We start from the raw sequence: 27,591 nt of genomic DNA, 5'->3' as shown, positions 1-27,591 counted from the left end.
GTTATAGGGCTCCGCACGGCAGGTCTGTGACAGAGGACCGATCATGGTACCATGGTCTATGTATTCTCAAGTCAGATAGTCAAGGATGCGTCGCAAAATTCAACTGTTAAGTGATGGAAAAGTACACAACTAATGTGTGTCTATGACACTATGGAGCCGGCCCTCCCTTTATGGGCCAGACTAGTAGGAGGCCTGTTAGAGTTCATAGTTCCAAAGTTTCGCCCTGTTTCTGCTCCTGAATGGGGAGATAGGAAATGGTAGATATGCTAGTTTGTAAGTAGCAAGTTATCGATGACAGGATTCGAAGGAGCAGAACAGGAAGCATGGTAGACTTTTTACCGTAGAAATGGAGGAAGAGGGAAAGAATGAGAGAGAAGAGCCCTTGCCTCATGCATTTAAGATACCTTATACCCAAAGTTTGTTGAAGCAAAGGTAGAAAAACAAGTCACATTTTTAAATCATTTTTGTTACCCGGCCCCCTCAAATCCCGAATCAGATGGAATAGCCATAACCAGTCGGTAACGTTAATTATAACGTTAATTATGTTTCTCTCCAAGCAGAGGTTAGGCTCCGGCTATCTTTTTTTTTGCCGTTTTTATGCGTTCTTACTGTGTCGCTTTAGACAAACAAAACGGTACAAAGAGAAAGCCCTATAAAAAACGCATACCCCCCCCCCCCCCAAAAAAAAACCAGCCTAGCCTAACCTCTTCTTGGAGAGTGACATATACCGACTGGTTTACGTCAACTGGTGACGATTTGCGGCAAAGATGGCAGCGTCCTTGTCGAAAGGTGCGTGGAAAATATTTGTTAGTTTACCTCGTATGATCCGACAGATATTCGTAGGATAGAAGATTTTTAACGTGTTTAATCTCTGTTTTCCGATTGTTAACCTGTTAGATATCTGTTTTCAGTATCACTATGGTGGAAAGGAAAGATGACATCTTTAAACTCGCCCCCCTCCCCATCTTTTTTTTCTTGGATCACGTAACGTTACGCCCTAGAAATCTGCGTTTTGTTTAGCCCCTGATCGCTCTTTTTCATCTACGAATCAAACATGAAATTACCGAATCAAGCTTATATAATTTTGTTAAATCAAGTTATGCGTATGGAATCAGCATATACATTGTTTTTGTACATTGCTAGCTAGGTACCAAAATACTAAACGCCAAATTATGACACTGTCGATTTCAGGTCTGCAGAGACTAGCTATAGTGCTGTCTCAAAATGTTGCCAGTGCAACAAGGTAAGGAAGTCACTTTCTTGAAAATATTTGCCATGTCCCCTTACATCTTCTTTTCAAATTTCCTCTCAGACTAAATACTTTGTACATGTTTTATACATAACGTTATATATGTTAAAGGTTAGAGGCTTATGCTTTGATAGTTTTTGTATAATACAGAATATGTAATCCAGATTACAAGATCATTCTCAATTCTTTTGACACCAAGGTTACAGGGTATGTAGCTGCTGTCACCAACAGAATAGCCGCTGTCCCTAAATACATGTTTTATGCATGTGAAGGTTAGGGGTTTTTGCTCTCTGTTTTGCACAATACAGAATATACAAGATCATCCTCTATCCTTTTCTCACCAAGGTTATATGGTACAGCTGCTGTCACCAACAGAATAGCTGCTGCCCAACTGTCAGCCAGCTGTTCCCCAGCTGTACATCAGTCCCTAGCCCGCTGCCTACACACCACCACTGTCGCCAGAGCACGAGATCAGGAGGATCGGGATGGAAAAAGGCGCTGGGACACAAAGAACCGCAAAGTGTTGCCGCCCCAGGCTCCAGGGGAACCCAGAAACCCTGCAGTAAGAGCTGTATACTGATATCCTATCGCATACCATTTAGGCCACACCAATATTAAGCAATAAACCCTTTCACAGAGACCAGAAGGCATATGCGGCAATAGGACTTCTAGGTAATACCGGTATGTCAATGGTAGAGGCCCTGAAAAAGAAAAGAAAAAAGCTGTCTGGACATTGTTATGTAAATCGAAACAATGGTCGAGACAAGGACTGTTATCTTTTCCGAGAACTTTGCCTTTGACATATTACCTAGAATTCCTGTCACCGCACATGCATTCTGATCTCTGTGAAACGTCTTATCAAATTTTAACAGTCCAAAGTACTGCAGAACTGGTCAACATGAAAACTAGGACTGACAAGGGAAAGGTTATTTAAAACTACCTATTGAAGAGGACCCTACTGTATTAGATGTACATCACTCATTTTTAGGTAGGGCCTTGTGTATGTAGACTTCATGTTTATAACAAGTTAACATGTGTTCCATGTCTTGCAGTCCATCTGGGTAAGCAGAAGGAATTTCAAGTACAGCCACCACAAACTGTGGTACCTTGCCACCATGGTAGGTTCTCTCCTGATTTTCATTTCATAACTATAATAATAGTGGTGTTAAACTAACAGGCTAAAGACACCAGAAGACAGCCTACAATTTATATAACTTTTGGCATGTTCAGTATCTCAACAGTTCTAATTCTAATTCTACTCTTTTCCAGGTGAGAGGAATGAGTATTGATGAGGCTCTGGTTCAGCTCCAGGCTATCTCCAAAAAAGGTGCACGTCTCATCGAGGAGGTATTGTTGGAAGCACAGGAAAAAGCAGTCAAGGAGTGTAATGTTGAATACAAGTCAAACCTGTGGATCGGTAAGTTGCCTTGTTAACAATATTGCGTCCCAAAATAGGCAAAGATTAGACAAGGCCTGGGTTTAGAGTGTATTAGATTTAAAGTCTATGTATCTTATCATTGGGTAATATATCATGTCATCTTCTGTACTTAATACTTTTACATGCAGAGTTGCCACTTTTTATGGTCATTTAATGGTCTATTAGAACTTCTAAGTGCAATGGGGAAAAGTGAAACAACCCAGGATATCAGCAATAACTAATTACCACTAGAAGGTAACCTTTCGAATTTCTATTAGCTTTTGATCTTATGGCTTGATCTTATAGCTTGAATATCCTTGCAGTGTCTTCAACATGTGTGATCTGTTTCCCTTCATAGCGGAGTCTCTGGCGTTGAAGGGTCGCCATACTCAGGCAATTCGTTACCATGGCCGCGGATACTTTGGCATCATGCACTGCGGATACTGCCATTACCTGGTGAGGCTAGAAGAGGGCCCGCCTCCGCCCAAGAAACGTGATCCAACAGGGTATGACAAGGCAAGCGACTACATGGCGAGTTTGAGGAAACGGACGATCCAAATGGGATTATGATAACTCAATGGTGTAAATCTTAGGACTCAGATTGCAGAAGAGCCTTTAGGACTTGTGGGCTGGGCTTCAAGTCTTGGTTGTATCAAATATTTTGAAAACCAGGACCCATCTTAGTAAACAAGCTCACTGAAACTATCCCCTAAGTGATCATGCGTTAAAAGTGATATGACACCTTGTACAGAAGCATATGCCCTGAGGCTGATGGTTACGCTGTAGGCCTTATCCATGTAATATTACAATATCTCAAAATAGCTATTCCATCCACCAATAAGATGTCAGAAAACAACTTCAGAGCAGAATGTATGGAGTTTATTTGTCAGAAATTAAAACGTTTAAGAAATCTGTCAGATGTGGTGTGATTTCATGGGGAGATCGTCTTCAGACATCTGTACGGAGGAGTCCTCTTCTCCAAGTTCCTCCATCTCTCCCTCCTCCTCCTCCTCCCCTCCTGCCTTCCGTTTCCTGCTGCCATCCTGCTGTGCTACTGAGAGGATGTACTGCAGACTGTACCTGTTACTGTCACACCTGGGAGAAAACATACAGAGTACATTAGACTACATGCATATGGATAATACAGTAACTTCATTTGCTTCTACAGTGGTTTTATTTGGCAGTGGGAGGGAAAAGGAGGTTTCTGTGTATTTTTTTTTTTATTCGTAGGTGAAACACTTTTGTACAATAGCAGTGGTACATTGGATTTGTGTGTCATGAATTCACAGTGGAAAGGGACCCCAAAAAGCTAGAAAATAAAACCACTGCAAAAGTTTCAACATTTACAGTAAGTAACCTTGGAGGATTGAAAAATTCTGTCAATCAGCCCAACAACTGATGATCAAACATCAGCTTTCTGTTGGGCCACTGAGAGGATGTACAGAGAAAATACACTTGTGGTTAGGTCAGAATATAGTGCCTGCAGATATAACCGCATGAATAACACGCCATATGCATACTTGCACAGTACTACAGGTACACACTGAGTCGTCTTAATCTCAAGCTATCAGTACTGCTTTACTCACAATTTGCTGATGTCTTCATATCTCCTTGTAACGCTCTTCTGCAGTGCTCTCAACATGGCCAAAACTGACATAGATCTGTAGAAAAATTGACAAACATTGTTTTATGTATGTAGGTGCGCACACAAGCACATGTTGAAGAAATTCTCACACACGCACGCACGCACGCACACACACACACACACACCTACCAATTATTCAGCCTTTGTACTGTAGTGTCAGGTGAAGTAGAACTGGTGTCCAGACATTTACATTTCACAAGAGACAAATTTGCACACACGTTTATATAGATAAATATGCTAACACACACACACACACCTGTTCTTCAGTCTTTGTCCATGTAACATCAGGAGTGTCTGGCACCAGGTGAGGTAGAACTCCAGGTGACGTGACGTCTCCAACTGACTGGCCACAAACAGCAACATTCGATCAACGTATGTGTCTGGTAATGTCTGGCTCACGTGGGAAACTGTACAACAGATGAACAGGCAAGAAGTTAGTCCAGGTTTAAAGACAGCCACATCTTCAGCACAATTAAGACCCTACTGAGAATATCCTGATATGCCTTATGGAAAAGGTGGAAATAGTTTCCAACACACTAAAGAAGACTCACCAAATCTTGTCTCCTTCAAGTTAACTAACCTGATTGATGAACTTATGGATGTACAATGTGAGCAGTTTTTGGAACCTGATAGCCAAAATCTACCAGTTTTAAACACATAAGACCTCCCTTAGTAATAGCCTATCACTAATTGTGTTTCCATGTCAGTCAAACTAATTATTTTCTAAAAATCAAGCTGTCCCTACCTTCTGTGTGTGGAATGGTCTCTACCACCTCCTGTATCACAGCTCCCTCGTTCAGCCGGAATGACATCATCAGGGCTGTGGCATACTCTTTCCTTCCCAGCATCCTCCTGATGGTCGCTGGGGTGATGTCCATGTCGAGGTCAAATGGATCAAAGGTCAAACTGTTGTCCAGGGAGTAGACCATGAGGCCCTCGGTGGTGGTGGTGGCAAAGGCACGACCTTGGGAGAAAGACAGAAAAAAACACGATACAAACCTAACTGAAATAGATGAAGGAAAAACCTAAACTTTGTCAACTAAGAGATATGATTTTCAATCAGAATTTTTTTGGTCTTAAATGTAGAAATGTCTGCAATACCTGTAGGAGAAAACTGCACACACGATACCCTGACCTCTGGCTTCCAGTGCCGAGACGCCATGTCACCTGCAGTAAGACAAGATACAAGATCATTGTTACCAACTAGCCTATTATCATTTAAAAATCTATCAAATCTCATTTGTTTCATTCATCCTGTTATCAAAGAAACACTTCAAAAACATGCCTTCAGGTATAAAAAATGTTCCTAACTGACCTTTCCTGACCCCAGGTAAGCTGATGGCTGTGCCCCCCTCCCCCTCCTCCTGTCCTTCATCCACCAATGCCAGGCTGCCCCACTCCGTCATCTTTCTCCTGTCCAGGTATTCCTGAAAAAATGGGAAACCAGGACAATTGTTAACCTTGTTTAAAATATGGAATTGAAGAAAAAGTATATTCTAACCTTTGGCGTATAATCTCATAAAAGAAAAAAGATTGGGCAAAAACCTCAGCCTATATCCTGTCACGTACTATACAATCTCCTATTTATAATCTTGAAGAGATAGCTATATACAAGTATACCAACACAAATGAACTTTCAAGCTTTGTACATGTACTACCATTAGTTGTCATTGTCAAGAGGATGAGAGAGGCCCTGAATGAGTACATCAAACTGTATGAACAAAAGTAACATGTTGTAAACCCACCTCCATTGCATCAAAGCTGAGATTACAGGAGATCTCAAACTTCTTGATGAGCAGCTGTTCTGCCACATGGTAGATACAAATGTTCTTACTCCTCCCCCCTGCCAGGATACAGGTGCCATCTGCTGTGTAGCACAGGGAGGAGAAGGACCTGGCAACAACAAGTGTTACATCCACCTATGAGATAACATTTTTATAGTCCCTACGAGACATTCATAACCTACTCAACAACCTAAATAGGTTGACAGTATCCCTCAGACTACATTAAATGGAGCATTTCTATATTCATTCACCATATCGTTGCTTGATGAGTTAGCCCCACTGGTTGTATAGTTAAAGGGTTAAAGTCCTTCCCGCGCCTGATGGCGCATAGGGCGGCGCCCATCTCCGTTTCAATAGCCCTTGGGCCACACAACGCAATTACTACAGCAGGGGGCTAGTCCACTGGTAGTGGTGTGTGTTCAACTTCCATACTCTTTCCCGAATGCTGAGTGCTAAGCAGAGAAAGAAGCATGCACCATTTTTGAAGTCTTTGGTATGACTCGGCCAGGGATCGAACTCACGACCTACCGAATGCAAGGCGAACACTCTACCCACTAGGCCATTGCACCGGTTGTATAATGACCTGCAAATTAAACTTTAAAATACAAATGTAATTGCCGCATTCTTGCTGTATCTGCGGCACCTGCCCTGCAATGAGTTTATGTTGACATCCTGGACACGACTTTGACCCAAACTCACTTCCCAGCAGCAGATGTCTTGGCAGTGATCTTGTCAGTTTCCTTCCTCCCTGCTCCAAGGTCATGCCGACCTTCGATGCTGCCGGTCTGCGTGGCGTTGTGTGGATCCCAGAACTGAATCTCACCACTCAGCATTGCTATGGCAACCTCTTTTCCATCAGGGCGGAATGTAACAGCCAGGGCTAAAGAAGACACATAATGTTAGATATCATTTTGATTTTGAAATTTGAGATCCTGTATTTCTATTTGTCTTCCCAAATCTAGAATGGCCAGCGCTAACATAGACCCCATTCACACTCAGAAAAACGATTCGAATAAAACATGTTATCATGATAAATGTTTTATCCGAATCATTTTTCTGAGTGTGAATGGGGTCATAAATTACATATGACACATGTTAAGTCAAAAAAAAGTTACAAGGATATATTTCCATTATGCAATGAAACTGTACAAATAGCTTCTGTTCTTCTTGATACAAACAGTGCAAAATTGATAGACACATTCTACAACTATCACATACCATCTGACCCCAGTTGCAGAGTCTCACGACACCCTTTGCGCTCGAAGATGTCCCAGACCCTTACTGTCTTGTCCCAGGATGCACTGGCCAAAATGGCATCTGCTGGGCTGAAACTTAGGCTGGCAACAGGACCTTCATGGCCAGCCAGAACCTACAAGAACAATAAAATACAATGTAGTTTATTTATCCACATTTTCTTAAGCCCTAAATTTTGTTGCAGCAACTTTTTATTGAAAGTCACATTATGAATACTAAACTCTAAAGGAATGATTAAATCGTCACAAAGAAAAATAAATGATAAATAAATTTATAAAAAGTCTATTTCAAAGAACAGTTGCTGACCTCCAGCAGTCTTCCAGTCTGCATGGACCACACAAAGATCTCGAACATGTCCTGCGCCCCGCAGCACACTAGGTCCCCGCTGTGATCCACGGCCAGGCACGAGAACTGTGCCGGGCGCGGTGACGTGAACGTACGGAAATTACGGTATCTGGGGAACAAACGGGGCAAAATTCAGAAATTAAGTATCACTTTGCTGTGCCTTAGAGACAGCTAACACTACATCTTGAGTCATCTACCAACCTTCAAATGATGAACCAATGATAAAGAAAACTTCTGGTCAAATGCAAAACAAAGAAAAGTAAGGATCTCTAGAAAAGCAATTACTTTGTATTTTCTACTGTCTCTGAAAAGGCTGGCTTTGCAGGTTATGCAGGGTAGCATGTAACAAAAGACAATAGTAAAATAACAATAGGTGCTCTACACTACCTGTGCAAGTCAAATGCCCTTGCTGTGCCGTCCAGAGAAGCACTGATCACCACATGACCGTTGGAGGTGAAGATGGTTCCAGCGATGGCTGCCGTGTGTTCCGTAAAGGTCACAAAACAGAAACCACTGCCTGTGTTCCAGACTTTCACCTGATGGAAGAATTGAAAAGGGGAACAGTTTATGTATTTCAAATAGGAGTCAACCAAGACACTGTGTAATATTAAGTAAGGCACCTTCGACAAATTACTGAGTCACATATTCAAAGTCATAAGGAACGAAGCTATAGGCACAGGCAGATATCTAATTAAGTCCATCTTTATATCAAATCAAAAATTCAAATTGTAAGTTTCCTCATCCTTAACATACTGCGCTACATTACTCAAATTCATGATCCAGCAAGATTCAAATACAGTAGAAAAATCAACTTTACATTAAAATCAGAAAAACCAAAGTTATCTTTGAAATTTTGTGCAAATGGTTGTTTAAGGTTAAACTATTTCTAAGGAGAGAATGTTACCTTGCCATCCTCCCCTCCTGTGACAATATACTGCCCATCTGGTGAATATGCTAATGAGGACATGTTGTTGAAGTGTCCCTGTTGTTTCAGGACGTACGATTCGCTCTGCCACTCCCAAACTAGCAGCTGGCCCAAACCGGAACAGGCCAGTGCAATCCAGTCTCCGGTAGAGTTGAAGGATACTGATGCTATTCTCTGGTCCGAAATACTGTAGGGACAATACAAAGTGTTATCAACATTTACACATATCTTGCACTGTTCCAAATCTGCATCTATGCTGCATAACCAAATATGCTCATTGCTGTGATGGACATATTGATCTTGGCCATGCATATGCCATAAGCAATGGCAAATGCTGTGGATGACCTTTTTTTAACTGTCCTTTAGCATTAGGCCTAGGATAGGAACCAGCTCTATAAGCAAGTGGTGGCTGTGTTTATAACATGAAACTTTTCATACCTAAATACTTGTATCATTGTTTACAGATAAGTGTTGCGCCTATACTGTATTTGATGACAATAAATTCACTTCTATAATAAATGCAGCACCAATTTACACCAGATTTACAACACCACACCTGAGAGAGTGGATGAGGTTGAAGTCAGGTAGCTCATGTAGGTGGAAGATTCCTGAAGCAAAACCTGTCACCAGGAAGTGGGTCCGTTTGTGGTAGTCACATGATGTCAGGGTGTTGAAGTCACCTTCCTTGTTGAAGTAATGCCTGGAAGTCAAAAGAACAGAGAGACATTAGTATTCTCAAAGAAGCATTTTAAAACTTTGTCTTACAAAATACAACAGTTTCAATTGATCAAGTTGTCAATGGTACACTTACTTTGAAACTTTCTTGTACAGAATCTTTTCCTGCTTGTCTTTGTCTTCCTCTTCCTCACTTTCTGTGAATCCAGTTCATACCAGAAAAGTTAAATGAAAAATTGCATAGATGAAACAGTAAGGATATTATATCAAAGATGAAAATGTTACAAATCTGCCAAACAGAATTTCATGAATAATTGCACAAAAAATGTACATTAATGATCAAGGGTACATTTATCTAACCTTCAGAGTCATCTTTGACCTTTTCTTCTGTTTCCTTCTCCTTTTTGGGTCGTGCTGACCCGGGAACAAGACCATCCAGGTCAGTATCACATTCCCAGATCACCAAGGTACCATCCCGACTGATTGTGTACAACTGAATGGGCAGGTCAAGGGTCACATGTATAAAAAAAATTGCTAGCCATCACAACTACATTTGGGCAAGCAGCTAAAAATTAAACAAGCATTTAGAGTTGTCTTTACATACTCAAGACAACATCTATACATTGCATTTATCTGACCTCTGTTATTGCTGGTGACTTTCAAGTTGAATGAACATTGAGGATTCGGAAAATTTAATTGGTATTTGTTCTTGCATTTCAACATGTGGTTTAATGTGCAATACAAGGCCATGTGTCAATAAAAAAGCATGCATCCTTCTACATTGTACAAATGCTCTTGGTACATGTACTTGTACGTATATCATTGTCATCAGTACTTAACTAAAAACTAAAGTCTTTCCTAAGTTGGACTATCAAAAGCAGTAACAAATACTAAGTGTCAATACAATCACTCATTAATTAAGGATACATCCAAAGACTTGTGCTCAAAGAAGCAGCCCACAATGGCATCCTTGTGACCACCAAAACTGTAGACTGCCAGGTTCTGTAGGGCTGTCGCAGCGTGCACACGTGTGTTCATGTCCTTACTGCCTACTGCAAAGGCTCTGTGGACATTAACATGTATAATCTTTCAAATTTTCACCATACCACCAGCAGAGATACACAATATGCAAAGCATGACAATCAGTCCAGAGTGGCCTATTGTAAACATACCTTTCAGTACTCAACATACCATCATCCAGTACCACTGAAAGTCTGCATTTATATGATAGACACACATATTGCAGAAATCTGCATGTGTAGTATGTAACCTTTATGATGTCTTAAAACTTACATCTCTTCTGCCATAGCCATTTTTTAAAATGAATATGCCTAAATCAAAGTTTTCAAAAGAAAATGACATCAGAATTGAGTTGTTACCTGGAGTCATCTGTCCAGTCGATACATGTGGCATCATCGTAAGGTCCGTGGTAACTCCGGTACAGACGGAAGGGGTTGAAGTCATGTGTCTTTCCAGGAGCGTGGTACACCAGTGTGTGATTCTCACGAGTCACTGCAAACTTCCTGTTAACCAACAATTATGTTAGTGACCTCTAGCAAGATGTAGCAGTATTGCGGGAAACTGCAATTGCCATGCTAAGAAAAAAGGCATCCAAATTCACCTTCATTCACCTGTAAAAATCTGTAATCTGTATCTATATAGCCGGTATAACTGCCGTTCAGCGTAACACACCAGCTCCTGTAATTACTTTTGACCTAAAGCAAAACGCCAAGTTTTTCAAATACAAATGTACACACATACACATATACAAAAATGCCATAAAATTGATTCTGGACAGAAATGGGAATGCCTCCATACCTACACTTGTTTAGAATGTTCAACTACAGGTGTACCAAATAGTAACAAATGTAATACTTCAGACAAACATAAAGAGAATAACATCCACCTTCCGTCTGGGCTGAACTTGACCGTGTGCACAGGTTTGTGGAAGTGGTAGTGATGCAGGACAGACTTACTCACAAGGCTCACCAGTAGTGCTGCCCCAGCTGGAAGCCAAGAAATGATACAAAAAATAAGATCAAGAAAATCATGTAAGATCTGTAATAAATGAAGGTTTCAATTTCTGACAAATTCAAACCACATGTAGCCGGACCAGTCCTCTCTATCAGTGTCACTTACCTTCATCCACCAGAATAGCAGTGCTTCCATCAGGAGACTGTGCAACACATACAATGTTCATCTGGGCCTCCACTGGCAGTGTCTCTGACTTGTTACTGCAGGGGATCAAAACATTAAACAATGTGAATGTTCTAACATGAGACTGTAATGATTTAAGATTAGATGTTACACTTACAGCTTTGGTATCTAGTGGGATCATACTTGTCTAACTTTTGACACAACTGTTTTGTGGATTATTAACAATTATAATATTATATTATATTTTAGCCTGGTTGCCATCCAAGTTACAGTAGTTCATCAGGATTCCTATACACTGTCAGGCTTTTCATTTGACGTCATTTGTGCCATGTTAGATTACAGCGTAGGTGTGTAAACTACATGAAGTTGCTACTGCTTAATTCAATTACCCGCCAACATGGTCGTTGGAGGATTTAAATTATGATTAGTATGACGTCCATAAAAAGTCTGTATATTCGCCCCTTACCGACCACCAACTTACATTTGTATGGGAGCCTACGGTAAGCTACTAGTAACTAGGACGTCACTCTGGCTAATCATATTTATGAGGGTTTACGGAAAACCTATTTTTAGTATTTATGACATAACCATAATTCATGTAGGTCCAACTCACTTTTTGAGGTCGAAGATGCTGACCCTGTTGCCCACAGGGCTGATGATGGAGTTGCCATCAGGTGTGAAGCTGACATTCCCTCTCCTGTACACTGAACCCAGCAGGTTGGAAAACTAACACACAAATTATTTTGTTATTATAATCAAGGAGCTTTTATATAAATTATAATCCACATGTCTTAATCATTCAACAGAAGAAGGCTTGTTATTTCAACCAATGACAGGTAAATTTGTCTGTGCATACTAGTATACATTGAGTTACAAGTTGAATGTTAAGGCCTAAAATCAAGGAGATTCCATGTGTCTTAATTCAGTCACAGCAAATTATGGCAGCAGTTTCAGAAAGAAAGCCCCAACAAATCAATACAAATTAGAACCGTCAAACTCACCTTGTACGAAAACTTCATGATCGGAGTTATCTTGTACTTAAAGAGCACAGTTGCTACAAATGTAGAACAGCAAAGTTTTTAGTTTATCATACTTCTGAAGGTAGAAAAACGGCATCAATCGCGTTGATCAACTATATGTCTGAACATTTCTCACATGTGGTGCGGGATACAACCTTTCACCTTTGACACACAGTTGACCCCAACAGTGTCGATCTTTCACAACTTTGAAAATATATACGAAATCTTTATCGTAAAATAGCACAACTATGCTGAAGTTATTTTAAAAAATAGCTTTTTATATGCTAACGTTATATTTTGAAAAGAAATGTGTTGTTTTTCCGTCAGTAAATGACGTCAGTACCTTACGACAGTATCACATGACCGCCACCTTTCCTCCATCTTGTCTGACAGCGCCCGAAAGGAAGGTAGTGTCCGAGTTTCAACCGGTTTTCCAAGCCATAATCACCGAAAAAAAATCACCACAATGTCGTCTGACGCCGGCCCACCAGAGTACGTGCACTTCTTTGGCGTGATGGGAGCCACCTCAGCCATCGTTTTTAGCGGTAAGCGTGATTTTTCCTGGGGAAATTTGTGACGATTATCACATGAGCAAAATCGCATGGACATGATGGGCCTAGCCTCGCCGGGCTGGAAAACACATGAAAGAAAGAAATGGGTAATGATTTCAGGTCATTTTATGGCCGTAATTCTATACTCCTTAGAGCTGAATTAGCTTTCAGGTAAAATTTACATCTTAAATACGTGTAATAAGTTGTTTATGGAGTATTTTTGTGTCGGAGAAGCGATTTTATGAAAATTTGAGGTGTCCCAAATTGATGACGGATATGGGCGGATACCAGAGGCCAGGTAAGAGCATCCACGGCTTTGCGCCCAGGTAAAATGTACCCTTTATTCGACCATATACAAGAGTACACGTCTACTTTTCACGTACAGCAATTTTTTAAAAACCATCCTTTGAATGGGATGAATTATGCAACAGCCAGGTCGTGCGGTGGGCGTCAAGGGATGTCCCATCTGTTCAGGTGTCCTTGGGAATGTAGCATCAATGGAGAGGTCGGAGCAAATGTCAAAGAGCATGATTTTCTTCTTCTTTTGTACTGCCAAGCCTCTAATTTTAGAGATCAAGATTGCGCATGATTTTATATTGATTCTGATTTTATATTTTTTGTTAGACGATGCAGAAACAGCATTTCAAAATACATTGTGAATAGGAGTCATAAAACATGATCTTAATGTATAGCGTGATTACTATGATAAGACTATAATCTTTTTGATTGTCGAAGCTATTTCTACTACCAGTAGTCAGCGATTTGTTTCAATATAATGCAAATGGAAAACTGGAAATTCTAATCAAATTTTGCTTCAATTAATTTCAATGAAGCATTTCAAATTTTACATCCAGTTATTCCACATGCACGACTGTAATACTGAGAGAAAGTAAATGTCACAATGTATTTTCAAAATTTGCACTTGTGTAACTGATCGGTGTACATTTGTGTATTGGATTACAAAATAATCACATGCTTCATGACACCCTGCCATGAGAGGTATTGGTCATGTGCCACTTTGTCAACAAAAAATCAATAAGTAAACAATGACAAGGCAAGGTAGAGATAGTCTCCTATACAGAACTGTGATTGTGTAAGAGTAAGAATCAGTAAATGTTTATCAAATTGTTTTTGATTATATCCAATGTTGTGACTCTGGAATGTAGATGCTAACTTATAATGCATGACACATTATTACTCCTATTAAACTAATCCTTGTCTTGCAACAGCAGCTTCAAGATGTTTATAGAATGAATTATGTAAAATGAAGCCTTTTATCAGAAAAGAATGTTAGGGGCTTCTTCATTTGATAGCTGTACAGTACAAACATGCAGGGATTTGGTAAGCTGAAGGCAAGTTGTCTGATAACTAACCACAGATGCAAACAAACTAGCAATGGTTGGAGCAGACAGATAAACAAACCTGGCTTTGTGTGATGCTAGCTCATTAATACAGATATATTTGTGAATACTCATGTTTTTTCATGTCAACCTATAGCTTTTGGAGCCGCCTATGGCACGGCCAAGAGCGGAATGGGCATCGCGGCGATGAGCGTGATGCGGCCGGAGCTTATTATGAAGTCCATCCTTCCCGTTGTCATGGCGGGTATCATCGCCATCTACGGTCTGGTGGTTGCTGTACTGATCGGCAGCAACATGGACAACACGGACGCCTACACAACATACAGGTGAAGATCAGATCATGTTTTATGATGGTCTGAACAATATTCAATTTTGATTTGGAAGTGTTCGCTGGTCTGTTCTGATGGTCAGATTCAGAAACATGGGCAACACATGTGTTTACACAACATGAGCATGTAAAGTACTAATTGGTAAACTAAATAATGGTCAAATTAAATTTGGAGAGATTGGGATTGAGAAAATGTAATGAAAAAACTAATGATCTTAAGAATAAGATGTAAGCCACTTTTATGGTCAGTGTTTTGATCTGTCGTAGCACTGACAACATGGATGGCTACATTAGCCAACATAGCATGCATGTGAAGATAATCAAATGTTATCAATACCTCCACACTGGAGGTAAAACAAATGTACTTAGCACAGAAAATACACTGGGAATTCAGGAAATCTGATTACCTTTTCCAGTTAACCTTTTAGAGGTTCTGATGGATGTGCGAAGAATATCAACGAACACTTCTTATCTTATGGTGCATATTGAATCTGTGACAAATTGTTTTGACGTAGGGTAATGTCTTAATAGCTAGTGTACATCTCCGCTTGTAATGATTTGGAAAGATCCTTCGCTGGTAGGGCTTTTTTGATTAGTTAATTCTCAATTTCAAATTTCTTTACTTATGCAAAGCCTATGATAATTTGATGATTTTCCATGATAAGTAATGTTGAAGTATACCATCAGAAAGAGAGGTTACCAAACTTACCAGGCATATGAGTGTAGTTTACATTGCCATTTCTCTGTTTTCTCCAAGAGTTAGCGCCCTTTGAAATGGAATATGCTTTGGTCATTGGTAGTACGGTAATTCGGTAATTCGTTTCAAGGTTACATGAAAGGCATGCACTGATGAACAGTGGTGATTAACATTAAGCTGTTCAGTCAGGGCAGTTTCCCATCGGGAATAACGCCCTCATTCATTCATCAATTCATAAAGGGTGCCGCTGCAGTATGGTGCAGAATATCAAATACTTACTGTACTTTGTCACACAACAGAACTAGTGAAGCATCAATAATATAGCTTTGTCACATGGATATATAGTACAGAAATGAACATTGGCTGCATCTGAATTAACTTCATTGTAATAATTGTTCTCTTAGCCACAAAATATACAGTGTACCAATTCTTGCATTGGGAAACATGCAGTAGTACATAGCCTGCCATTTTGCTGTGCAGTAATGGTTTTATCCCACTAACATTTGTGGTGCAATACTTTAGTCATGTGGGTTTCTGACTGAAAAAGTTAGTATTCCCAGCCTTGTCACAAATTTTTAGAGTAGGGGGCTAATATATGAAAGTAGCAGGCAAGGCACGTAGCAGCTTGCGGCAAGCCACAAAGTGACAAGCAGGGGGTAGGTACGGGAGGGGGGTGTCCCCCAGTCCTGTCTGGGGGGGCCTCCCCCGAGAATTTTTTTTTTAAAATCTAGACCCCTAGATATGGTTTGGGGGTGTATTTTGGGTAACTTTTATTGTTATCTTTAAACTTTGAATTGACAAAAAAATCCTGAATTTAAAAAAAAAATTGGCATAGGTTTCCCGCTATGACCCCTAACCGTGGGCCAACTATCAGAAAACTGCCAGAGGTTTATCAAAACAAATTGCTGGGGGATTTTGGAGTGGGGAGCACTGGATTTAAACTTTTATTTTTTGAAATTCTACCTCAAAGTAGCCGGCTGGAAGAATGTAAGTACTAGTAGGCGGCTAAAATCGCCGCCTGCTGCCTTGTTTTGACAAGGCTGGTATTCCCCTTGTGGCTTACATGTGCTGTGTATTTTCTGCATGTTGCTTACGTTGTACATGTATTGTTCCCCACCTTGCAGGAGCTTCCTACACCTGGGTGCAGGGTTGAGCGTGGGTTTGAGCGGACTTGCTGCTGGATTTGCTGTGGGGATCGTGGGTGATGCAGGCGTGCGAGGAACTGCCCAACAGCCTCGACTATTTGTCGGTAAGTTCACAGTAACACATGAAAACATTATTGTCAAACATGTCAAGGTAGACAAGACATTCATTTGAAAAATGTGAGTGACTTCAGCCTTCAAAATGCAGAGCTTTCAGTCAGAATGGAAAAATTTTAACTTGAACATCAGTTAGCTTGGCTCTTTCTTACCACATGTTTAATTTATGTACATTGTAAAAGGTACACCTCGATAGTATGTAGGAAGGGTAACAAACATTGACCTTTTTTGTGCAGTAAAGACGTAAGAAGTTTGTTTTACTGCCAAGTTGATGTTTGAACCATTGTGTTTTTGCAGGTATGGTCCTGATCCTGATCTTTGCAGAGGTGCTGGGTCTGTATGGGCTGATCGTGGCTCTTATTCTCTCCACCAAGAAGTCGTAAATGCTTCGCTGGCGTTCGATGGGAACTCTGCCAACCTCTACTTAACTCAGACCTGGACTAGGCAGGGCAATGGGTGGGCCAACTGACAGCTTGAGTTCAAGCAAACAAACAAGTCAATAAAAACAGGGGTCTAAAGACAGTTTTTTTTGTTCATTGAGAAAATCATTCAATTTTTAGAAGCAATCAGATGAAAAGAATTAAAAACCATATGAAAATTATCTAGTTGACACCTTGGCTTTAAGGTAAATTTTGCTGGATTCTCAAATCTTCATATAATAAGGAATGGGGGGATTCTTAAGAGGACTCTTAAGCCAGAACAGTATCAGTGTTGGTGATAGATCAGATATAACAAACATGTTGTATAGATATTTATCAAATAGATCAATTGCAAAATAAACCTGTGCACGATCTGTCGGCTTCCAAAATTTTAAGAACATTCCACTTGACCCTCATATCTAAAGCTGCTAGTCCACTGTGGAGAAAATATATGATACTCTAAATGTTTGTTGGTTGCTGTCATTCTGAAGCAGGATTTTTACTGTGATTGTGTTAACCATGTTGGAAATTACAATTAAAATCCTGCTTCAGAGTAAAAATACAGTTCCCTTAAAAACACTTACTTGGGAGAGCAACATGATATTGCTGTAGTTAGCATTCCAAACTTTCAATCTCCTTGAATATAAAAGTCTCCCTCCAGTTGATAACTGATGCACAAAGAAAAGAACAGATGAAAAGCCAAGATGACGACCACTTCAAGGTTGGAAGTCAAGCCCAGTTGGCCGCCCATTGTCTTAAGATGTTGCTCAATACCCTGGTGATCCCAGATCTCTCTTATGTAAGCCTAATGTCATGGGCAACAGTAGATAGGGTGAAGCTTTGTTATCAGTGGTATAAATTTTTTGTTTTGTACTGAAGGTAAATCTGTAAAACAGGTATTAGTGAAGTTAAAGCTGCACAAAACTTGAGTTGGATGAATTATCAATTTTAATATCTGTGAAACCTTGTTCTATCTTTGTGTATCCGAAAGGAGTAGTTATCGTGAAGAATGTGTTTTTCCCCAATGAAAAGGGTAATTCTGAGTATCCAAAAGGAAACAGATAAGATGAGACACTTTGATCGATGTCACAGATGTATTTATCGTGGATATAGTATCTAATGTTTAGTGGGGTAGATTGGTGGTCACTTTGGAAGTTTGGTGTTTGCAAACAACATTGGCTCGACTTGTTGGTCCTGCCTCTGTTCCAAGGCAAACGGAAACCTATCGGGTTCAAGATATTGTTTCTCCTAAATCTGTGAGGTAATGGCAATGTAGTAGGTGGGATTTAGACTTGATGTCAGGAAAATATTGTTAAGAAATAGTGAAGGTAAAAAAAGGTAGTAGGAACAGATCAAGAGAACTATTGTAAATGTGTAACATCGGAGCATGCCGTGGCAGTGTTCGTAGTGGTCTGCACGTCTCCATGTGAACTGCAATGATAGCTGTAGACTGTAGGATAATTTAGAAACAAATCTAAGGGATGACATTACAGAAGATTATGATAAAACGTAGGATGTATATATGCTGCAGATGATATACGCTCACACCAGTGTGACATGGGAGGATACTACAATTGCTCTGTGTAAAATGTATATTTGCTGTTCATAGCAAGATACAAATAACCATGCCAATAACCAGCTTGGCTAGCAGGATCTCTTATAATAGGCATCATAACAGCTTTAACTGTCAAATATTTGCAACAAAGGGACAAATTTGACAAACTCTTACATCTGGTTGGGTAAAGTGCAAGGCAGTGAACAAAGGGTTAAGTAGCATTGAATATCTCTCAAACGGCTTTGTAAAAACTCTGTCATGTCACCTGTTCCAAGCAGCCAATAAATGTGGTATGTGTAAAACTCTGTGTTTGTTTCTTTTCTAATCAACATATGTTTTAACAAAGACATACGGAACCTGCTAAGCTAATATCATGACATTTAATAAATGATAGTCTTTGTGCATATTTCTAACAACAGTCTTATCATGACTGAAATGTAGTTAATTGGTGATGACCAACAACAAAATATGTTACAGCTTTAAATATAGCTCAACTTGAATACTCATCTGTATCGATCAATAACATGATCTTAGAGTTAAGTTTGGATTTTTCAGAAGCAAACTGCACCTTACATTGCTGACATAATCTACAGCCAAAAGTTTGGTAGAAAGCAATTTTCGATCTAACTTCCTATAAAATGTTCAGTAATTTGTAAAGACTCTATAGTGGGAATGATTTTCAAATTCTATACTTTGCTTATCAATGTCCATTACAGACTACAGAGTGGAAATATCTTGTATTTCAGCCTTGCCCAGCTTTTTATTAGAGAGAAGAGAAACAACATGTACAAGTAAACATTTACAACAAATATGAAAACATAATTCAAATGAACTTCAATATCAAGATCTTGATAAACCATCAAAAAAGCTTGAGGCAAGATGATTATCAATCTAGTCCTATTCATTGTGTTCTTGAAAAGGCAAAGTCTACAATGTTACCTCCTTCACTATCCTAAAAGGTGCCAACACTTCAAAGGTTCCTCTGAATAGAAGGCTACATTAAATATGGTCAATACCTTATATGGAATATGCAGTATTGCATTGTTTGTATTGTTTAACAGTGCAAGCATACAGAGGATTCTGAGGTACTGTCCTGCAGATTTTTCAATGTGGGAATCAACAAATTTTAAATTTTTGGCTTCCAACTTAACTTTTCTTTAGACAATAATACCTTTTTTAAAGTAATACATACTAATCATGTTGCCAACATTTTGGCATGACATCACAGATTCGCCAATTTACTGACCTTATCCAGTACAAGTGTCCTTCTAATCCTACATTTCAGCCTGACCCTTTCTGTCCTTTGGTGATGCCTCTACATTGCCTGTACCCTATCAATCTTGGGGAATGTCCTCCCCCCCCTCCCCTTTACTCTAGACAATTATTCTGAAGTAACTCCTATTGAATAAGTTGCCAAAATTTTTACCCATGAGGATGGACCTCAGGGGCTGAATTATAGCATTCGTCCTTGCAATTTTACATTTCAGCCTCCTGTGTATCCTTTGCTGCTGCCTCTGCATCACCTGTACCCTCCCCACCCTGGGGGACTTCCTCGCCCCCTCCCTGTGGCAGCCCCTCATCCCCACCCTGAGCTCCCTCTCCTGCTGCATCCTGGGATACTTCATTACTAGCGCCCGCGACTCCTTCGTCCAGCTTCTCCTGGTCGGGTTTCCACTCGCTGTCGTTCCCATTTTCCTCGGAGTTGTCGGAGCTGCTGGGGGCCTCGCCGGACTTGTAACCATCATCGTCCTCATAGATGATGTCCTCAGGGTTAGGGGCTGCGGGGAGAAACTCTTCCCCTGGACACATCTGCTCAAACAGGCTTCTTGCCTGGTCAGAAACAAACAGAGGAAATAAGCATGCATCACAAACCATTTGTATTGGATGTTACCACTATAGACAGCTAAACAGCATTCCTGTACAACAAAGAAGGCAAAGAGGTTTACTAAACTCCTAAAAATGTAGTGTTTCTTGACAAAATATACCTGTTGTACTGCATTTTTTTTAATCTTCTCTAGTACATGTAACACACTTTATTGAGTAAACAGTTCACAGTGGACAAATATCAAACTGGTACATAAATATTAAAATCATTGTTTTACCTGTTGTACTGCCTGCTCGTACCCCAGATCCACGCCTGGCCCAGATGTGACCACAATGTTCTCAGGCAGCCCTGTGTAGAGGCTGCTGGGATCGCAGTCTGTGGTGTCCAGCTGGTTGAAGTACACACACCACAGCACTTTGGGTCTGTCTGACTCTGTGTCTGCATCTTCTGTGTGGACAAAAAGAAAATCAATGTGTTACCATCATAGAATGTATGCTCTACAGTGTACAGACTGCAAACAGTGCTTGAAATTGAGGTTGCTCAGCATACTTTTCTTTGAAACAATTTGACAAGTGAAATTAACAAGTGGATTAACAAAATGTTCAAGCTGAAGTAAAGGAAATTGATTAGCCGATCAGTCTGCCAGCTTTAAGTGACATTTTTGGCAGTAATATGCCTGGTGTTCTCTCAGTCATTACGTAATTTTTAGAGTTCACAGGTCCTCAAGACCCATCCAATGTGATGGGTAGATTTTCAGGTGACAAATATGTTCCAGTCCCTGGCAATATCTCATTCGGTGACCTTCTGGCAATCTATGAATGTGGCAAAAGCTCATCAACTGGGGACACAGGTTAGAAAACCTACCACCATCCAGAGGCTGGAACAACTTCTCAGCTGCGGGCTGGAGGTCAGCTTTGGCAGAACCAGTGCCTTGACTTGTCAGGTGAACAACAACTGTGAGAGGCATGAGCAGTATTTACCAACATGTACAGAAAAAAAGGTTTTTAGACTACCAAATTGTCATTTTACAAACAGGCACACAAACACACACACAAAACAAAGTCATGGAGTCAAGTTGTCATTGTTCATTGATGGACAGTCTCAAGTGATACCCGTGCAAAGTACGCACACACACACACACACTCCCATGCAGAGTTACATGTACACTGTACTTACACATGCCCTTAGGACAGGCTGAGGCCCCATTTCCCAGTTCCACAGCTCTGACTGGGAAGTTGCTGCCCTCTACTGGTGGAATGGACAGCAGGGTGATCTGTGACAAACAACAATTAAATCCATACATGAAATCACCAATACAACAAGACGTGCCCTTCAAATGTTGATCAAAACATTTCATCCACATGTAGACAAAAATGGATTATTATTACATACTAATTTGCCATTCTCAGAGTGCAAAGAGTCTGTAAATGGAGAGGCATTTAGACTGTTACCCTGTCCAGGTACATTACAAAAATTCATCTTCAAGAAACAAATATAAAATGGATTTGATAATCACAAAGATGTGTTCAGTACCTGCTCGTTCTCTGAAGCCTTCAGGGATCTGTCTGTAAAGAAGATGCCTCTGGATACAGACCTGAGACACAAAAGTCAGACAGTCGCCATCAAAACTCTAGAAGTTGCATGTAGACATGAAATGATAGGTGTGGGAATTTGTTCCATATCATAAGACAAGCAACTAAAGCATTTCTGAGAATCTGGTGTGTTATGTTGAAGAGTAATCATACTGGTTGAATAGTGCAGATAGTTCTTTGATATAATACTCTGGCTAAATCATAACAAGTACAAACAAAAATAGTTCTGTAAATAAGCCAAAGTCACAGTGGCATTTGATACAGTTTGTACAGGCTTACTACCGGTACCTCAAATTCACAATGTACATATGCACTGGAAGACAGATCATGGTCAATATTGCTGAACTGAACTGTGACTTACCCAACAGGAGGATCAGGTTTTCTGCACATGTGGGGCACGTAACTGCCTTGCATCACCATCCACCTGAAAGGATGGAAAATTTTCAGCTGTAAACCCACAAGTTATGCCCTGTGTCCTCACTAAAGTACTGGGCAATTTATCCACAGCTTGAGGTAGCAAACAATTTGGCGATTTGACACTGTGTTGCATTTCCGTGGACGCTGATGATATTCTTTCAATGTACTGGTAACCCTACACCAATGTGCTGTTCAAGGCTTATCTTAAGCTGCTAGTCTAGTCATATCAGTCAGTCATCTAGTCATATATAGTTTCTATATATGTGATGTTAGTTGACTCACCTACAGCTGATCCTTTGTCCTTCTGTGCAGACAATACCCTTACACCTAGAACACAATAAAACAACATTGAACACATATTTCACCAAAGAATCACAGAAATCTTCGACCAAAATTGAATAAATAGAGAGGGACGACAAACAAATGTCTTACTTGTTACTATCCTTGTCGATGATCAACTCCCTGGCAGCTCTTCGGAGACAGTAGATACCAGCAAACACAGCACACATCCTGTAGAAGGAGCAGGTTAGTTTGACTAAGGGCCTGGTCACATATGTCATACTATAGCAAATTGAAGGTAACTTGTGGATAACTCTGCATATGTCCTGTAAAATTCTGCTGTCTTGTTATGGAAAACACTGTTTTAGATCCTTTTTGGTGGTTGTTTCTGTCACAGCCTGCTTAAAAATTCTGTGATTTCAAAATTGCATGGTGATCTACAACAAATATGACTGCACTGTAACCTACAAAAATTGCTACTCTGCAGGTCAAAAGCTGTCACTGGGGACTGAAATCAATTTCCAAGCAGATGTTGAGACTGTAAATTGATATGGTTCTGGGTGCCCTGTTTTTCTGACAAAGAAAATTGATTGGAAGGGGTATGACTTATCCCCCAATATCTGCCTAGAGATAAACTGATGGGGGAAAGGCTAAAGGTTAAATATTGACCTGCAGAAGCACTGAGGTAGCTCTCCTGGTCCGTACAGAGGCCACAGGAATGGTGTGTTGCCATAGCGACCAAGGGACCGCAAAAACCTCTGGGTGGACTTCAAACCCTGCAGGAAAACAAGACACACATTAAAATCTACTCTATCTTGGTTACTGTAACCATGACAGTGAAAATATGTTCCCATTGTATAATTAGTGAATCTGAGTATTGTTTCAACTGCAAACTTAATGCACTGTGAAAACCTCCTTTCTTCTAAAGTCAAGTGGTTAACCATCCTCATGAAAATGCATGTATGGGTAAATGAATTCAAATTACTGTGTTTGGGAGTATACTGGTAAAATCCTTTTAAAATCAAATAACAAAAAAATAGTTTGGACAGTTGTACATCAAACTTAATAACATTGTATTACCTCCAGAGTTGTGGCATCTCTTGTTGCCATGGCGATGGCATGGAAGATGAAGTGCTGCAGGTTTGGAGTCAGCTGTCGGGACTGCAGGTACTCTGAGAAAGGCTTCTCCTCCCAGCCTGGAGTATGGAGAATAGGGTACTGTAACAACTAACACTTCTGACACCATGTGTTGTGGGAGAAAAAGTTACCATTACCAGCAAATGTATTGACTCATGGCTAGCCAGTAATGCTGCTAGAAGGACAGATACATTATTTCTGAAAATCAGATACTGTCTCTGCTTTCCTGTTACTTTTCTAGTCCATATTTCTTTTAAAGATGATAACAAACAAATTTGATTCATGTAGCGTAACTTGATAAGACTTACCCTGGTACTCCTCTGGATGCTGTTCATACTCCACACAGAAGGTCAGGAACTTCATCAGCATCCGCTTCTCCAGCACGGTCACAAACTTACTGCTGAACACATCCGCTCGCGAACACGGCACCTGGGGAAATCAAATCAGATGACTGTCTAGTACTCGTCATGTACGTCATGTACGGCTGTGTATTTGCGTTATCTGTACTTAACACTACTGCGTTCCCATTATTCACACTTTACAACACTTTCACAAACCAATGGCAAAACTATCCATCCTTGTTTCGGAGATGATTTATCAGAAGTGCAGCATTTGCACATTTTGTGGTTCCCAATTGTCTCACCTGTTCCAGTTGCCCATTCAGCAGAGTCAGGATCCTGCTAACAGCCTTGAACTCACAGTACCGACTGATGTTGGAGGTGATGAGCAGCTCCACCAGGGAACCTCGCCCAAACAACATCTGGGGAATGGAGAAACAAATAGCTGTCTTATACATGTATGATAAGAATGGGAATGAGGGAAATTTAGCCCTGTTTGATGGTTATGTTTAATTTGTTGTAAAGTTATGCTTTGCTCTTTAATTCACCTCATGCTGTCAACCATAAAATGCTATGCACAACAATCAAGTAGACTTCAAGGCAGGAAGATTGGCTTGAGTATTCAAAGAAATGCTTCAAAAATAGCAGGTAAGTTTGTAAGGGCTTGCATTATGGTAGGCAACATAAAGAAAATTTTGTGCCCTGCTGGCAATAACAATGTTAATTTACTGACCTTAGGAGAGAGGTCGATGTTGAACCTCCTCCACTCCTTGTGAATGTCATCCATGCTCCATTTCTTAGGTTCCATTTTCTTTGGAGGCTCTGATTTTTCTTGAACCTTTTCCTGTTGAACAACACTGCTAGCTGGTGCTGGGCTCTCAAGTGTTCCTTTTTCTTGGCTATCTTGCTTCTCTTCCTCCAGGCCATCTTGTTTTTCCTGTTGTTTCTTTTCTTCTGGGCTGTCTTCCTTTTTTTCATCACACCTGTCATCACTTTTGTCATCACTTTCAGTTTCTTTAGCCAATTCTTCAGGTGTAGCATCAGCTGGGGATTCACCTAAACCTGTAGCTTGTTCTGAATCTTCTGTAGTATGAATTTGCTGCTGGATTTCCTCTGCTCCTGATGTCTGTCCCTCTTCTTTGTCAGTCACTACCTCCTGTGCTTCTTTCTCTTCAGGTGGGGGTTCTTCTGCTTTTTCTCTAGAAGAGGCATTAAATGAGAATGCATATTACTAACTGAAAGAAAGCTTTCTTTACTCTATATTGAGGCCAAATTACATGATCTAAGAGCCTACAATGGCCAATTGGTGCATGATTGTCAAACGAAGGAAGGCTTATGTGACTGCAATAGGATGTCATCCCTACACTTTGAGACAACTTGTGAGAGGGTGCATTATTCTTACCTGACATAAGTAAACATCTCTAAGTTGGAGATGGTATTTGCCTGCTGAGGGACTGACAGAGCTGACTCCCCCTCCTCCAACTTGGAACATTCCACAGGTTTGGTCCCTTCTGCCTCATTCATTGCTTGAACAGCTGGGTGCTGGAAAGGACAGGGGTCAAATTGAATTACTAGTAATCCAATGCAACATATACGCAATCACATTATCATGTCATAGTACTATAATAAAGCACAAAAAGCTAAAGGCTACCCAGTGGTCTGAAGATTAATTAGTACATAAATGAAAAGTTGCAATAAAAAAAGAAGCCTCAAAGAAGCCCAAAATCTAACAATGAGAATAACATTGGAGACTGAACATTGACACAAATTCAGTGAAGACTTTGATCATTATTCCTTCATTTCAACCATCTAAGTTGAAAGATGAATAGCTACAGTTCTGACAAAATGTAGCGTTATACTTCCTACATTGACATACTATCATTTATTAAAATATTTCCTGGACTTTTATTAATAGAGTGCCTGAGTATTACTATCATGAGCAGTCTGGACATGGTATCATGAATGAAAGTAGCAGTATGTCAGGATCATAGTATAAGACTTAGAGTGTATAACCATGGAACCCACTGTCTGTCTGGTGATCCAGCGCTGTAGGCCATCCCAGTTGAAGGTGGCCCAGCCCCCACTGTAGTAATCATTTCTGCAAGAGAACAAACCCAATTTCATTATAACTATCAGAAAAATATAGATGCGATACTGTAAATGCATTTAAGTTTGCGTGGATTTAATTTTGCAGTAGCGGGAAAAAGGACTGTTTGACAATTGCAGTGGTTTTAATTTTGCAGTAGCACCATGCACTGTAGTCTTTTACTGCCAAGGAAAAATATTCAAGGTGGTTTCAATTTAGAAAACTGCGAACATAAAACCACCGCGAACCTTTCTGCATTTACAGTACAGTGGAAGCCGCTTAATTGCACACCCCATTTGCCAGTGTATTTCGTGCAATTATCCAAATGGTGCAACAAAGCGAAGTTATTAAGCTGAACCTTACCACCATGGGATTTGGGGATTTCGTGCAATTAACAGAAGTGTGCGATTATCCGGTGTGCAATTAACTGGCTTCTACATTATATTTCATAGTTCAATCCTTGATGTTGCGCATCTGAAATCCCTGATCAATATTAAAGTCAGTATTCTAACTGATTCATCAAGCATGGTTACATATATATTACATTGATTTTCATCAATATGGTTGAATGATGAAATCTATGCCCACCCACCTGTCTAAATGCAGCACTTTCTGTCCACAGCGGGCCAGGGCAGCAGCTAGGATGGACTCTGCCATCCCTGAAAAAATAAATCATCATAAATACAAAATGTGTTCAAATCTATACAGGGTGAATATTCACACCTTTAAAACAAATGTCGTATCCGATAATATGATTTCTTCAACAACAAATTATTGGTCAAAATTGTCACACTGCAATGAATTCATAATGATGCATGTACAAGATACATACGCAAATATACAACTTTAAAAAATTGCAATTTGACATATAGCTAGCTCCTAAGAATAACAATAAAATCATATACACAAACCAAAGAATTTTCTATAGTTTATTATAATACCACAAGCACACAATTTTTGGGTGGGGACAAGGGTAGAAGGGAAAAGAGTAGATAGAGTAGAGTAGATTTCATTCTCGTTAGTTTCCGAAATTAAGGAAACATCGGCCATAAAACATGGTATTTCAGATTCTGGGCTACTCCTTCTACTTCTGCTTTCGAAAACAGGAGAAATAGTCATAAATCTACGGCTTACCAGTGCCCAAAACAATCGCATCAAATTCGGAAGGCAGCTCGTCCGCCATGTTGGTGGGTCTTTCTAAATGACATTTTGATATAGGGGTTAAACTTTTAGATGCAACATTCCTCTGGAAAAATTAAAAGATTGAATTACTATCA

General features: G+C 40.1%; 4 protein-coding genes across 5 annotated transcripts; 2 read left to right on the top strand and 2 right to left on the bottom strand.

The window, feature by feature from the left end:
• The first annotated feature begins 715 nt into the window (after window positions 1-715).
• On the top strand, window positions 716-3,580 carry LOC118418834 (39S ribosomal protein L22, mitochondrial-like). The gene is made up of 6 exons (XM_035824897.1): window positions 716-789; window positions 1,192-1,243; window positions 1,595-1,811; window positions 2,302-2,367; window positions 2,519-2,666; window positions 3,025-3,580. Exons 1-6 carry the CDS (start codon window positions 768-770, stop codon window positions 3,234-3,236), a joined length of 717 nt encoding a protein of 238 aa, XP_035680790.1. The 5' UTR covers window positions 716-767; the 3' UTR covers window positions 3,237-3,580.
• Window positions 3,524-12,650, bottom strand: LOC118418832 (periodic tryptophan protein 2 homolog). The gene is made up of 21 exons (XM_035824893.1): window positions 12,453-12,650; window positions 12,065-12,177; window positions 11,434-11,528; window positions 11,201-11,300; window positions 10,674-10,817; window positions 10,222-10,357; window positions 9,655-9,787; window positions 9,431-9,491; window positions 9,176-9,319; window positions 8,599-8,806; window positions 8,082-8,230; window positions 7,656-7,803; window positions 7,314-7,464; window positions 6,795-6,975; window positions 6,057-6,204; window positions 5,627-5,738; window positions 5,413-5,478; window positions 5,057-5,275; window positions 4,568-4,718; window positions 4,253-4,327; window positions 3,524-3,761 (listed from the first exon to the last, which is right to left on the bottom strand). The coding sequence occupies exons 1-21, from the start codon at window positions 12,468-12,470 to the stop codon at window positions 3,581-3,583; spliced, it is 2,733 nt and encodes a 910-aa protein (XP_035680786.1). The 5' UTR covers window positions 12,471-12,650; the 3' UTR covers window positions 3,524-3,580.
• Window positions 12,651-12,825: 175 nt separating this feature from the next.
• Window positions 12,826-18,942, top strand: LOC118418835 (V-type proton ATPase 16 kDa proteolipid subunit-like). The gene is made up of 4 exons (XM_035824898.1): window positions 12,826-13,015; window positions 14,519-14,708; window positions 16,532-16,656; window positions 16,964-18,942. The coding sequence occupies exons 1-4, from the start codon at window positions 12,937-12,939 to the stop codon at window positions 17,047-17,049; spliced, it is 480 nt and encodes a 159-aa protein (XP_035680791.1). The 5' UTR covers window positions 12,826-12,936; the 3' UTR covers window positions 17,050-18,942.
• On the bottom strand, window positions 18,819-27,527 carry LOC118418833 (rab proteins geranylgeranyltransferase component A 2-like). 2 transcript variants are annotated; one of them, XM_035824895.1, is made up of 17 exons: window positions 27,449-27,527; window positions 26,907-26,973; window positions 26,254-26,326; window positions 25,631-25,770; window positions 24,962-25,427; window positions 24,534-24,650; window positions 24,199-24,319; window positions 23,834-23,949; window positions 23,423-23,529; window positions 22,907-22,984; window positions 22,757-22,801; window positions 22,419-22,481; window positions 21,999-22,059; window positions 21,642-21,738; window positions 21,330-21,419; window positions 20,743-20,912; window positions 18,819-20,470 (listed from the first exon to the last, which is right to left on the bottom strand). In XM_035824895.1, exons 1-17 carry the CDS (start codon window positions 27,495-27,497, stop codon window positions 20,117-20,119), a joined length of 2,214 nt encoding a protein of 737 aa, XP_035680788.1. In that variant the 5' UTR covers window positions 27,498-27,527; the 3' UTR covers window positions 18,819-20,116. The 2 variants fall into 2 exon arrangements, with proteins under 2 accessions (XP_035680788.1, XP_035680789.1); XM_035824896.1 differs by having other exon boundaries at window positions 20,743-20,909.
• Window positions 27,528-27,591: the final 64 nt, after the last annotated feature.

The sequence above is a fragment of the Branchiostoma floridae genome, chromosome 7, assembly GCF_000003815.2.
Source record: "Branchiostoma floridae strain S238N-H82 chromosome 7, Bfl_VNyyK, whole genome shotgun sequence".
NCBI classification, from domain to species: Eukaryota; Metazoa; Chordata; class Leptocardii; order Amphioxiformes; family Branchiostomatidae; genus Branchiostoma; species Branchiostoma floridae.
Note: the sequence above shows the minus strand (reverse complement) of the source record. Positions and strands in the feature narration are given on the sequence as shown.